The sequence below is a fragment of the Blennius ocellaris genome, assembly GCF_963422515.1.
Source record: "Blennius ocellaris genome assembly, chromosome: 9".
Lineage (NCBI taxonomy): Eukaryota > Metazoa > Chordata > Actinopteri > Blenniiformes > Blenniidae > Blennius > Blennius ocellaris.
Window position 1 is genome coordinate 6,279,942 of NC_137658.1, and position 13,753 is coordinate 6,293,694.

Consider the following 13,753-nt stretch of genomic DNA (forward strand, 5'->3'; position numbering starts at 1 on the left):
TTGTAATTTATTTAAATACATTTCACAATACCAACTGGGATAGTATACACTGCAAAGAAAATCAAGATATCCTAAAAGCATTCTTAATTACAGTGTGTGTGATGTTATGAAACTATCATTTACGCAATGTGTTCTTTCAAGATCAGATTTCATAGCTTAGCACACAAAGCCAGAAATCCAGCCTTTAGCTTACATAATTTGTTCATTAAAGTTATTTCTTTGGTGCAATATTTATGTGCTTTATTGTTTGCATCTGACTATGCTTTGTACACACAAATATATCATGTCATTAGGAACTGTATTAATCTTAATGTGAAATATTCACGATTAACCATAATTAATGAGAATATAATAAGGATTAGAATAGATCAACAATCCAACCAACATCATCAAACAGAATTTGTGATTCCAATTTATATATATGGTATGAAGTAAATGAATTAAAAGAAATGTATCAAGCATATAAAGTAATATTAGTGAAAATGCAGGGAAAAAATATGTTTTAGTATCTACTCATTACCTCTCTGGATTTAACAGGAAATTAATAAGAAAAAGAAGATATTTGACAGATAAAGGACAGGTAATGGTGATTCGACGCTTCTCAACCAGACTCCTCCCGCGGTGCCGTCAGCAGGAGAAATGTCTCCCCCTGGTGTCTCTTGCTCCGCACTGCAGGGCTTTTCTGCCTTGGTAAAGTAGACGTGGCAAGTGACGTCAATGGCGGAAACGACCCGGATCGGAACTTTAACTCCTGCTCCTGATGAGTTTTTCCTCCAGAAACATCGACGGCTCGCGGAAATATGCTGTGATATCGACTCAAGTGAGTTGGAACCGATCGATCATTGCCTTTAAAACCTCGACGGAGCTCTCGTGGGTTTTTCGACGTCGAGTTTTGAGCGGGGTAATTCCGGGAGAGACGGCTCGGTTAAACCCGGTGAGCTGTGTTGGAGCTAGCATTAGCCGCTGGTTAGCCGGTTGAGGCCGGGATCAGCTGTGTCGTGGTGGTTCGGCCTTCACTCAACTGTGACCCGGTCCAGATTCCGGGATAATCGCAGTTTACCTTTTCACGATCATATCTACGCATTTTGCTTGTACGTGGGGGAGCGGCAGACGTCGTTAATAGTCCATCGGCTTCAGTTTGAATCGGCAGTGTTGTTTGTGCTAACGCCTCCGAGCTTCCCACGTCAGAATCTGAGTTTTTTTTCTTCTTTTTTTTCTTATTTGGATTTTAACAGTTTGCTTTAAACATCGCCTCTTTCTCCATTGCCACAGATATGCGTGTACATGAGTCTATGAAGGCGACGACCCCACCTTGGATGTGAGCTCGAGCGCCCACCGGGGGATCTTCTGCTTCACTCATCTTATAAGATAATAATAAAAAAAAAAAAAGAGGAGCCGGTACTTCCCCGGTAGTTTCTGCTCTCCGGCGGCCAGGTGACACTTTCCCGGCGGCAGGATGACGTGTCGGGACCGGACCCTCGAGTTCCAATCGGCCTGTAAATCCCTCCAGGGCAGACAGGTACGATCGGGTTAAACGTCACCCACCCCCGGACCATAACAACACGGTCACCCCCGTTTAGATGACTTGACTTCAAGTTTGATTACTTTGTCTATTTAATTAAATGGTTTTCAAGTTAACTTAATACACATTAACTACACAGCTGTCTTATTTACTGAAGTGACACAGTGAATTGTGTTTCCGGTGTATATGGATGTAGGTGTAGATCTAAACAATCAGGGACCTAAACAATGATTCCGAAAAGTAGGATTATTAGTGACAGCAGTTTTCTAGGAGAAATTCAATCCCCTAAAACTGCTGCAACATGAGGAATTTCCCTCCTTTGGGACTAATACAGGATGATCTAATCTAAATGTAAATATTTATTTCCCATCCAACACTTAACTTTTAAGAAATCTACTTTTTTTCCAAACAAATTGCTTACATTTGTTTTAACATGGTTGTTTATATAAAGTTTGTTACATATTGTCCTAACATGGAGATCAAATACATTTAAGAGTGATGTATAAAAAAATCTGAAGTTGAAAGTGTCTGATAAATAAATGACACTGAAAAGTTTATCGACAAGACAGAGACTCAACTATGAGGAAAAGATATTTGTGAAAAGTAGTTACAACATAACTGAAAGTAAACCTGATGACAAGGCAGATTAAGAGCAGCTACTAGAAGAAGTTGAACTTTTTTTTTTTATTTTTTTTTTTATGCTTGAGTTCCTAATTTGGATAGTTTTACCATTTGAGCCACAGAGTAACATAGCGTAATAGACAATGGCATTTGTATTGACTTAAACCTGGTATGTAAAGTAATTCTTCAGGTTTTCTATTTGGCATTTAATTATTCTTATTTCTTTGTTCCTTCCCTGCAGAATGGAGTCCAGCCAAGTAAACCAGCTCTCAGCGCCCTCCGGCAGCGCAGTGACTTCACAGTCATGGCGAAGTGAGTTCCGCGGTGATGGTTTCTGTTTGAACAGCTCACAAATATTTCGAGCTATTGTTCGTAATGGGTGGCATTTGTATTGACAGAATAGATTCTTTTTTTTAAATTTACTTTTGCATATAACACACTACTACTTTGTGCACTCGTGACAATTCAGTAATGTAGTCTTTGTGAGGAGATGTGGAGAGGCTGACGCTTTCATTTTTGGTTTTTGTATGACAAAGCTTATGTTAAACCTACAAGTGTCGTAAAATGCAAACTTGAACAAACGTATTCAATGAAATCAACATTCACTTTGTCTTTGCAGGAGAATTGGAAAAGACTTGAGTAACACATTTGCCAAACTGGAAAAACTCACAATTTGTAAGTGCGACAGCAGCATATTTTGCTGTGTTTTCTTATGATGTTGTCTCCAGGTCTCATCTTATAATCTCTTGTTTTGATGTTTTAGTGGCAAAAAGAAAATCCCTATTTGACGATAAGGCGGTGGAGATTGAGGAGCTAACGTACATCATTAAACAAGTGAGTGGAAGAGGGAGAAAAAAAAAAATCCAGTGAACTGTGGTGATCAAACGAACGTGTATATGCTGAGTCATTTCCTGTCATTTTGTTGTTTTTTTTTAGGACATCAACAGTCTAAACAAGCAGATAGCACAGCTGCAGGACTTGGTGCGGTCCCGTGGAGCGCCGGGCGGCCGCCACATCCAGAGTCATTCCAACACCATCGTGGTGTCTTTACAGGTCAATTAACTCTTAATAAGAATTTTTAACCGTGCATGTACGTGGTGTCCAGATAGATCTCTTTACGTCTACTGATGTTTTTGGTTATTCTTCCCTAACATATTTAAATACATTTTAGATGTATAGAATTATCATGATGTATCTGATGTATTTTGAAGGTTTAAAAAAAATATTTCGTGTAATGTAAGTGTAACTAATACGTTTCATTTTCCTTCAGTCTAAACTGGCTTCGATGTCAAATGACTTCAAATCAGTCCTGGAGGTCAGAACAGAGGTGAGAAGTTTTTTTTTTTGTTGTTTTTGTTTATTGTGCTTCATTATATGGAAACAGATTCCACAGTTTTCATTGGCGTGTTGGTTCCTTCGTTATGTGACTCGTACCCCCCCCCCCCCCCCCCCCTCCACCACTTGACTCTCGTCCTGCAGAACCTGAAGCAGCAGCGCAGCAGGAGAGAACAATTCTCACAACCTCCCGTCTCGTCGTCTCCTCTCATGGCGAACAACTTCAGTAAGTCCGCCCCCCCCGCCCCCCCCCCAGTCTGAGCTTTCATGCTTGTAGTTGCTCGCTGTTCCCCCCCCCCCCCCCCCCCGAGGGTCTCGTCTCATATTGGCACAAACCGGTGAACGCAGCATGACCGTCACAGCCGCACAGTGGCATGTTCACTCTATGGAAACACTCTGCCACTAAAAAAAATACCTGAGAACTTTCTGCGGTTGTAACCGGAAGCGGGTTTCGTTCATTCCCTGGTCCTGCAGAGCCATTGTCTGAATGTTTCAAGCATCTCCCGACTCTTGCCGAATGGGTCGTCGGTAAACTTTACAGAAAGCCTGGAGATCCTTAAAACGTGTAGTGCAGTGGTCCTCCATGACCAGGATTTCACAATCTTGACAAGTTTCATTCCGAAACGCATTAAAAAAAAACATTATCTGCTCTTCAACTAAAACGGGCAACGTTAAGCCTGTCATAGAGTGAACACACCTCTGGTAGTTTTGGCTTGGATGCTATCTAGTCGTCCTTTCTGGCTCCTGCTCAGTCCATCATTGTGTGATTCAGCGGGCTTCTTCCTTTACTGGAGACCCTTTGATGAGTGCAGGAAGCTCAATTGCTTCCCCCCCGCGTGGATTTATACTGCCAGTCAGATGCTCCCGATCGGCCCCAGTCTTAAGCAAAGTGTCCACTGTCAATACCTTGAAACTTCGCGTTAGTATTACAGACTAAAAGCTTTTCCAACATTTCAATTAAAGGAGAACAGTCTCTGCCTAAATTCATTTTAATAGTCAATCACTACAACATATCAGGATTCAAATTTCTTACCTCCTTGATGTTTGTTGTTCTATTTATCGTCTTTAATTGTTCTAATTGTCTCAGACAGTGACTAAATGACTAAGTAAAACTTCACATTCAACATTTGCACACAATATGTTTATTATTAACGCACTTTTACTAACTGTAATTTCCGGGTGTTTCATTGGACATTTGGGCTCGGTTTAGTTTTTGACCCCCCACCCCCTCTATAAATGGAGCAGGTTGTGCAGACATCTTGACTGGCAGTGTATTTTTCAATACCGCTCATGTGGTAGGGAACTGCTCAAAGTCCTTGTGAATGAATAATATTACTGTCATTTGGTCCTCTATAATGCAAAAATGAAAAAACATTTTAGGGAGCCGCAAAAAAGGGGCCCAGGAGCCGCATGCAGCTCGCGAGCCGCGCAATGACTACCAGGGCTATACAACCGCAAATTTAAAAGGTATTTCCCTGGACCGCTTGACTCTCCCAGCGGGTGTAAAAAAAAAAAGATACTGCATCTGCCCGCTGTTCTCCTTTTCCGCTCGGCCTCTGGGGCTCTCCATCGCTGACCTGGTGCCACGTTTGTGTTTGGTGTCTCCCCGCAGAAAGCTCGGTCCTGATGCAGGACGAGTCCCGGAGTCTCGGCGACGTGGCCATTGACATGGATTCTCAGAGCAACCCTTTGCAACTCCAGCTTATTGATGAGCAGGTACACAGACAATCCCATTTTTGAACGTAGGGTCTGTGGAGACGGTATGAAAGCTGTCCACTGGCAACTCTAGAAAGAGAGTGGACTAAAATGCGTTTGTTTTTTTCCCCCCCCAGGACTCGTACATTCAGAGCCGTGCAGATACCATGCAGAACATCGAGAGCACCATCGTAGAACTGGGGTCTATATTCCAACAGCTGGCACACATGGTCAAAGAGCAGGAGGAGACCGTCCAGAGGTGAGATGTGGGGGCGGAAACGGGTTTAGGTCGAGGGTCTTTTTAGAAGATGGAACTCCGTCAACCCCCTTATCCTCTAAGATTCACTCTTGATTGGCTGTCGTCACAGCTTGTGCCACAACGAGAGCAGCTCTGATCGGACCGCTTGTTTGCTCATTCGTTCCTTTGTTTTGTCTTCATCCATTAACATTTGCGCCGCTGTTTAAAGCCACGTCTTGTTCCGACGTGAACCGTATCGGATCGTTTCTGTTTCTAACGCGATCGACGACCTCCGCTAAAACTCGGCGTTGCCGTCTTGTCCCTCAGGATCGACGCGAACGTGGAAGACACTCAGCTCAACGTGGAGGCCGCCCACACGGAGATCCTCAAATACTTCCAGTCCGTCTCCTCCAACCGCTGGCTCATGATCAAGATCTTTCTCGTCCTCATCGTCTTCTTCATCATCTTCGTCGTCTTCTTTGCTTGAAGAACTCTGAAGCGGCCGGTTGGAAGGGATAAAAGCACACGGATTTCTGGAACAAGTGTGATGGAGGACGAATATGGACTTGTCTCTTATTCTCAAGCCATGGACTATAGAGCTCAATTCAACAGTTAAATGAAGAATAAAGATATTGAACTGTGACCAGATAAAACAATAAATTGTGTAAAATCCCCACTTTGTATAGAGAAAGAGCACAAAGTTGCTCTGTATTGTACTTTGACCGACTGTTCCTAAACATTTAATCAAAATGGCTATAATTTAATGGTTTGATTCTGCAAACTGTCTTGTGATTTAAATTATGTCCCCGTTTATCTCGCGTCGTCCCTTTTCTTTCTTTATTTTAAAGCCAAACTCTAGAACGGTGGTATTATTTCACTTCTTAGTTCACCCACTTTTTATTGGAGGAGCATGATTGTGTCGTTCATCAGAAACTGTTAACCCACTTCCTCCCAGTCACAATGTGATTTTTTTTTTTTTTTTTTTTAAATCCACCTCAAGCTTTTTTGCTTTCAAAGGTTGTTTTTTTTTTTTTTCTTTTGCCAAAAGGAGGCTCCTCTCGAACTGTTGACACAGTAGCTCGATGCCGGCTGTGGTCCTGCAGGCGCCGCCGGCTGCAGGGACGTGAACGGTACATTTACCACGTCAAGTGTCAGAGGTGACACGAGCTCGATTTAATTGAATTTGTCCGGTTGCGAGCGGCGCCGACGTCCCGAAGAAGGTTTAAAATGTCACTTCTTCACTGCTGCGGACTGTATCAGTGCTTATGAAGGGGTCACGCTGGCTGTCGGAGCTCAACCATGAAGTGACTCGGATCAGCCAGATTTCTCTGGAAGTGTCTGGTTGCATGTGTGGGAGCCACCCTCCACCCCCCCAACCCCCACCCCCCACTTTGATGTACAGGATGTTATTTAAAAGATCAGATTTTTAAGAAGAAACAAAGCATTTTTTCCTATTTTTGTTTTGTTTTTTGGGGGTTTTTTTTAGCCAAATGCCTTGACTTCAGTGTATAAATTGCAAATAGTTATAAAGATGTATTGATTAAAAAAAAAAAAAGAAAAGTGAATATTAATAAAACAATAATGGGGTTGTTGCATTCACGTCTCAGATTTTCTTGGGATTAGAGGATTAGTCGGCAGTGATATTATTAGCTGCACCGAGTTTATACTCGGCGTATTTACAACCACAGGAGTATGGGCCGCCCTTTTTGTTTGTGACACTGGAGGTGACAAACATCCATGCGGAAATAACTTCCCTCGTTAAATTTTCACTAAATTCAGTCAGATCAGATGTGTTGTTTTTTTTATTTATTAGTTCATTATTTGATAAATGTGCCAGAAAAGCCCCACTGGCTGTGTGCTGAGTGTAAAGCAGCGTGACCTGAGCTGACCTCTCCTCCCTTCTGTCCTGTCGGTTGCATAACACACTTTCACGCCGACGTGTTTGTTTCACTCGGGAGATTCTCGGCCTTCCTGCAGCCCGTGTTTAAGACAAATGTGAATAATGCAACTCTGGAAAATCCTAACATATTTTTCATTTTTTCATTTATTTATTTATTCAACCATGTTCACATTTTACTTAACAGGGTCATACATTAATGTGAACAGTGCATGGTGAAAAGGAGCACGATGAAGACGTCTTATTGTTCATGCCCCTTTAAATATGTACAGAAAAAAATCGATGCCGATAAACGGCGGTGATCCATTCAACAAAATTGTAACAGACTATAATGCGTTTAAAAATCAATAATTTGAACAATTTAGAAAACAAAACAAATTTCCCCATTGCAACATGCAAGTTACATTTTTTTGTATTCCTCCATCTGCATCTCCTTAAACATATTTTGAAATGTATTTATTGTTTGAGAACATTTTAGTGAATTCTATAATCTTACCCCAGCAACTAAGAAACCCCTCTGTCTTATGGAGGTTCGGGAGAAAGGTACACAAAAATTTCCTTTTCGTCTTGTGTCATCTGTGGTCAAGGTCAATTTCATGTAAATATGTTCCGGTACCAACTTGTGCTTAATTTTCCACATGGTCAGTAAAATTTTTAAATTAACAAGGTCTTTAAATTTTAACAGTTTCAGCTTCACAAAAAGGTGGTTTGTATGTTCTCTGGAGCCTTTGTGACTTACCGCCTTTTTTTGAAGCAGGAACATTCGTTCTATTGCACTATTGCATGCGTTTCCCCAAACCTAAATACAATATGTAAAGTATGGAACAATTAATGAAGAATATATAAGAAATAAGGAATCCTTACCAAGAACATATTTCACTTTATGCAAAATACCTATACATTTACTCACTTTTGTTCGAATATACTCAATGTGGGGCTTCCAGCTGAGTTTGGTACCAAGAAATTTAATCTTGGTCACTCTTTCAATCCTCAAATCACATATTAGACTGACTTGAAGGTTACTGAGAGTACAAATAGCTAATTAAAACGTGTACTTTATTTGGCGCGGATATTCATGCCACCATTATATCAATCTTTTTAAGCAGTTATTGCAAGTGTCTTTCTGTGTGGAGTTGATAGTAAATAATTGACACTGTTACCATCAAAATGTAAGCATAAATATAAGTTTATTTACAAGAGTTCCAATGCAATACTCAGATTTTTTGTATAAAATATCAGGACTCTTCAGCAGCAACATGCAGACCTGCAACCGAACACAAAAAATTTTTCCCACTCAGGCACAAGAGCCGCACATTTCGCTTCAGCAAAACTTATTGGTTTTGAGATTTTATACAGCTGTGGACGCGTCTTGTATCTTGCAGCATGCAGGCTGCACTTTCTCATCTTATTTCATTGTCAGATGTGCTTGTTGATGCTTTTGGAGGTCGACCGCGTGCCACACGTGGACTTTAATATACATCAGCCACTGACATTGTCGTCAATATTATTTTTTCCATTAGTGATACAATTTGTAACTATAATATTGAAAACAAACGGTGGCACACAGTAGCTACTGTTCTGTATTCAGCCATCAGCACAACAAAGGCTTTCGATATCTCTTAACAGGCAACAGAATGTGAAGTGAACGTTTAAAATATCCCCTCTTCATCCTCTCTTCCTCGCCGACACTCCCTCGCTGCTCTCACCCCTGGGCACTCTGTTCGATCGGACTAATCTCTGGCATGCTCCTGCTCCTCCCCTTCCTCGCCCTGGCCTTGAGGGCTTCCTCCTCATCCTCGCCATCCTCCCCCTCCTCATCCGACCAATCCACCTGCTGCTGCAGGTTCCCCCGGGAGCCCCTCATCCCGCCGCCTTTGCTGAAGAAGTGCCCCGTGCGGAACTTGGTGCGGAAAGTAACGAAGGAGAGGCTCTTGCTGCGCTGCTGCTTTTCGCAAGCCGCCTCCGGCTGGACGTCTTCGTTGGCGCTCGTCTCCTCCACGCAGTCGCGCAGCGCCGAGCGAAAGAGGCGGGGGACCTCGTGGACCTCGGGCTCCACCTGTGACACCAACGTCCTGAACCTGCAAGCAGGTTTTCAGAGGCAGTCGCAGACAAGACAGGCGACATAAAAAACGAAGTTGAAGAGGGCGGAGGGAGACGCATGCAGCTGTAATGCACCAGCTCTTTAAGGCCGGAAACTTTCACTGTGACCCTGATAGTAGTCTGAGTACTACTGTATGAGTAATACAAGGGAACTGAGGAACTTTAGACTTGTTGGATTCACACCAGGATGTATGTGGAGTGTTTCTGGGTTTCTCAGGTTAAATGTGGAGTGAAAGCAGTATGTGACACATGCATAATACTGTACATACACTTCTTTTTTTTTTTTTTAAGGCAGTTGCAATGGCACGGTGACAAGGTCTAATTTCATGACAGACTTTGAACACTAATGGCCCCCAATACGCTTGGTCTTTCCTGGTCCGGGGTGTTTGGCTGGAAATATATTGAGTTCTGTTATTTTTGGATGTGACGGGATTAACATTTGTTTTGCTGACCAATACATTTGAGAGCCTCAGCAAATTGTTACTTAGAGTGTTACTGGGATTAAACTCAAACCCTGCAGCTCTCTCTACAGCAGTCCAACATTGTCTCTGGGTCTCCATTCATTCAATTCTGCCTCAGTTTGTCAAGGCTCTTTCTTCAAGACCTTGTCCGCAGCGTGTCCTACCTGACGATGACGGGGCCACACTGTGCAGGAGGGATCTTGGCACAGAGGTCCTGCAGCTCCAGCAGGTCGTTGGGGGTCAGCTGGTAGGGCTGCGGGGTCGGTGCGGTGGCCAGCCAGCTGTAGTCGGCTGTGGATGAGGAGCTGCGACGGCGGCGCCGGCCCTCCGTCGCCCTCTCCAGCCTGATGCGTTCCGTGCGCTTCACCATGGCGCCCAGCTCCAGCATCAGAGTGTTGGTCACCAGCTCCTCGGTGGTGCGCTGGCCGGGCACTTTGGGCTCGAGGGAGAAAACAGCAGACCAGGGAAACATCTGGATTGGAGGAGAAAGTTTGTGAAAATATTTCTATGTATATATATATATATATATATATATATATATATCTCACCCCACAGATAATTATCAGTAGTCTTACCGCCATTATCTGTGATTACAGAGACGTGGCGTATTCTTCTCTGATCGCGCTCCACCAGTGTTTGTGATAAAGCCCCCGAGGAACCGGCTCGATGAACCCGAGGCCTCCGCGGGCCGGTGACATTCAAAGCGGATGAAAGTGCTGTGGCACAGCTCCCAGGCGGCCACCTGTACGCGAGGACAGCGCGGGACGTGTGTGTGTGAGGCTGGGATTGAGCAGAACTGTAATCCTGTATTAATAAAGCTTACCTCCATGACATGAGTGTTACACTTGGGCGAGCTGTGTATGTATTTGTGGTCTGTTTGCATAACAGCAAGAGGACTGTGGGTAAATGAGATATCTTGTTTTATAACATTCCTACTGTCGTCCAGACAACCTCTGGTTCTGGATTACAATTTACCTGATTTGTCACACATCATTGTGAAATTTGTTTTATTAATCGTACAATATAATTTTTCTACAAAGATTTGGCTTTTGTTATCTACATTTACATTCACAGGCCCTTTGCCGCAGTTAGAAGCTTCACTAAAAGTTTTAATGCCGATGGACATGAGGCTTTTAGAGACCCATAAAGACCCATAAAGACCCATAAAGAAAGCAGTGAAGGAAGAGTGACGTTGTTTTCCTGTCCTTGAATGACCTGTCTTGGTTTTATTTTTCATTTGTTTATCACTCAGCACTTTTATATTGTCCTGGAATTTGTTTGCATTTGGGTGAGGGCTGCACTGACCAGGTCTCACTTGTAAAATATATCTTTAATATCAAGGCAGCTTCCTGATTAAACAAAGACACATTGGATAAGATAAAAACAATAGTTGTTTAAAAAAAAAAAAAAAAAAAATTACAATTACCACAAACTTTACATGTCAGATATTAATGAAAAAGAATAATATAAATAATCATTGTTAAATCTATCCCAGACATGGGCATTATAGTGGTTATTATTACTTGCCTCATAACAAGAAGATCTGGGTTCAACTCTGAGTTTCTGTTCATATAAATTTGTCGAAGGTGTAAATGTGAGCGTGTTGCTTGTCTTGTTTGCTCTGTGGTGGAGTGGTAAGCTGTCTCAGGCAATAACCCTGTCTAAAGGCTAATAACGTTGTATAAAAATGTTATGTTTGTCTTGTGTTTTAAATATTGGAAAGCACAAAACCACTGAATTGAACTCACAGATACTATAAAGCTGACTCTGAGATGATAGTAACACATTGCATGGAACAATCTGCCTCACAAATGTGCAAAATCAGTTCAATCTAACCTAAAAGCAATGAAACACTGACTTTTTTTTCCTTCGAATTTCATCTCTGAAGTCGCTGCTGATGCACACCAGTAGACCTTCTCAATGATTCATCAAATCACCATCTCGGCGTCTCGGTTATTTCTGTACTGTCAATAAAAATTTAACGAGCATACATTCTGGTTTCAAACCCTTGACACACGCCGCACACTCCCTGTTATATACTCTGAGAAACAGTCTCCCACTGGGCAGACAGTATAATTTCACAAGCACACCTGTGATTACTGGGATCCATTGGACGATATTGCACTAAAATTACCTAACAGCCTTGGTGAACCCTCAGGCACATTGTGTGGAAGGGAACTCTGCAGACCAGTTACTGGTTTCCACACCACTCAGCACTCAGCCACCAAATCCCAGATTACATTGAAATCCAGAGCCTACCTGGAAGAATACGTGGTTGTAATGATTACTGCAGTATAATCTAATTATAATCATCGCCAGACCAAGTGGCTGCTGCTGCTGTAACTCAAGGAGAGACGTTTCTGTTAGTTAGTAAGTTGTTTTATGTAGGATACAAACGTCATACGAGGTAAATACTAACTCATAGAGTCACAGTGGGGTGGGAAATACATGTTTAAATTATTCTAATGATGAAGAAATATAATCCAATGACAGTATCATGAGTCCATGAAGACCAGAGACTGGCGCTCCTCTTGAAGGATCATACTGCGTCTCAGCCTCGGATTTGATGTATTTTATCCATCACTTATTTGTTTCTTGTATTCATCACTTTGAGGAGTGCAGGTATTTTCCTTCATCCATCCATCTTCTATTCCTGGTCATCCGGTGCAGGGTTGCAGAGCGCAGGAGCCAATCCAAGCTTCCTCTGGGCGGGGGCAGGATTCACATTGGACAGGGAGCCATTCCTTCACAGGACAAATACAGAGACAGAAAATCACACACACTCATATTCATACCTCAGGGCCGAGACAGAGAGAGAGAGAGAGAGAGAGAGAGAGAAAGAGAGAGAGTACGAGAATATGAGTCTTATTTCTTCAGCAAACCTACACAATATCAAAAGAAATGTGTAAAGTTTTGTGTGTCGATCTTTATGAAAAAGAAGTGATTGTTACAATAATAAAAGTAGAGAGCTTTATTCCTCCCCAGGGGGAAACACAAACTTACAACAGCTCAAGGTAAAAAGGTGCAGAACTTATCAAATTAAGGAATTAAAATATGTAAACATATGTAAATATCTAAACAAGAGCAAAAAAGAGCACAAAAAATAGAATATGTAAAAAGAAAAAAAAGAAAACAATCCAGTAAAAAAGAAAAATCCTCTAAAAATAGAGTAAATTGCCAGGATTGATATACACACAGTGTAGATAGGTAAAACACTATCATTCTTTTCTTTTCTTTATCATTCTTCGACAGACAGATAGATCTAAACTATTAGAAAAACGACCTTGAAAACAATAGGTTTCCTAATGCTCACGGTTTCTGTATATGTATGTACACTAGAACATCGGGAAGTTAATCATTGTGATTTGCATATTAAATTATGTAACTTTATAGCATAAAAATACAAAAATAGCACACATAACTCCATAAAATTCAGTAGTTTAGTAGTTTCAAGAGTCGTTTTGGCAAAAAGTTGGGAAATACATACATACATACATACATACATACATACAAACCACTAAATGAAGGAATCAATCAATAAATAAATAAATACAAACAGACAAAAAGATAACCTGGTCAGTTAACGTCATTAGTCACCCAATCTTTATTGGCGAAGTAATAATAATAATAATAATAACAATAATAATAATAATTTAAAAAAAATAATAATAATAATTTCACCCTAAATAGACAAGTGCAGCTCAGAGTGCTTTACATAATTAAAACAAATTGTGATTGAATTTTATTTCAGTTTGTGACAGTATTTGACTAAATTATTCAACTAGGTAATTCCTCTGTATTGTGTGTGATTCGGTTACGTTATTTAACTCCTTCCATCTGATTGAACGTCGCTAGAGGTCATCAGAGGTTCACGCTGCCTCGAG

At 41.6% G+C, this 13,753-nt stretch overlaps 2 protein-coding genes across 3 annotated transcripts; one reads left to right on the top strand and one right to left on the bottom strand.

Moving 5' to 3' along the window:
- Positions 1 to 712: 712 nt before the first annotated feature.
- stx5a (syntaxin 5A) lies at positions 713 to 6,998 on the top strand. 2 transcript variants are annotated; one of them, XM_080501975.1, is made up of 12 exons: positions 713 to 820; positions 1,273 to 1,519; positions 2,385 to 2,455; positions 2,763 to 2,818; positions 2,907 to 2,977; positions 3,080 to 3,196; positions 3,414 to 3,470; positions 3,623 to 3,704; positions 4,859 to 4,945; positions 5,091 to 5,194; positions 5,311 to 5,432; positions 5,739 to 6,998. In XM_080501975.1, exons 2-12 carry the CDS (start codon positions 1,457 to 1,459, stop codon positions 5,896 to 5,898), a joined length of 990 nt encoding a protein of 329 aa, XP_080358101.1. In that variant the 5' UTR covers positions 713 to 820; positions 1,273 to 1,456; the 3' UTR covers positions 5,899 to 6,998. The 2 variants fall into 2 exon arrangements, with proteins under 2 accessions (XP_080358101.1, XP_080358102.1); XM_080501976.1 differs by lacking the exon at positions 4,859 to 4,945.
- A 2,012-nt stretch (positions 6,999 to 9,010) lies between these two features.
- Positions 9,011 to 10,341, bottom strand: LOC308134283 (protein RD3; the record flags this gene model as incomplete). Its single annotated transcript, XM_080501952.1, has 2 exons — positions 9,011 to 9,386; positions 10,034 to 10,341. 2 exons carry the CDS (start codon positions 10,339 to 10,341, stop codon positions 9,011 to 9,013), a joined length of 684 nt encoding a protein of 227 aa, XP_080358078.1.
- Between the last annotated feature and the right edge of the window lie 3,412 nt (positions 10,342 to 13,753).

Bases quoted from the DNA above. Each gene is read 5' to 3' on its own strand.
- stx5a (XM_080501975.1), top strand. From the start codon at position 1,457: ATGACGTGTCGGGACCGGACCCTCGAGTTCCAATCGGCCTGTAAATCC. The intron at 2,978-3,079 runs GTGAGTGGAAGA...GTTTTTTTTTAG, and splicing joins TAACGTACATCATTAAACAA to GACATCAACAGTCTAAACAA. The intron at 4,946-5,090 runs GTATTTCCCTGG...GTCTCCCCGCAG, and splicing joins TACAACCGCAAATTTAAAAG to AAAGCTCGGTCCTGATGCAG.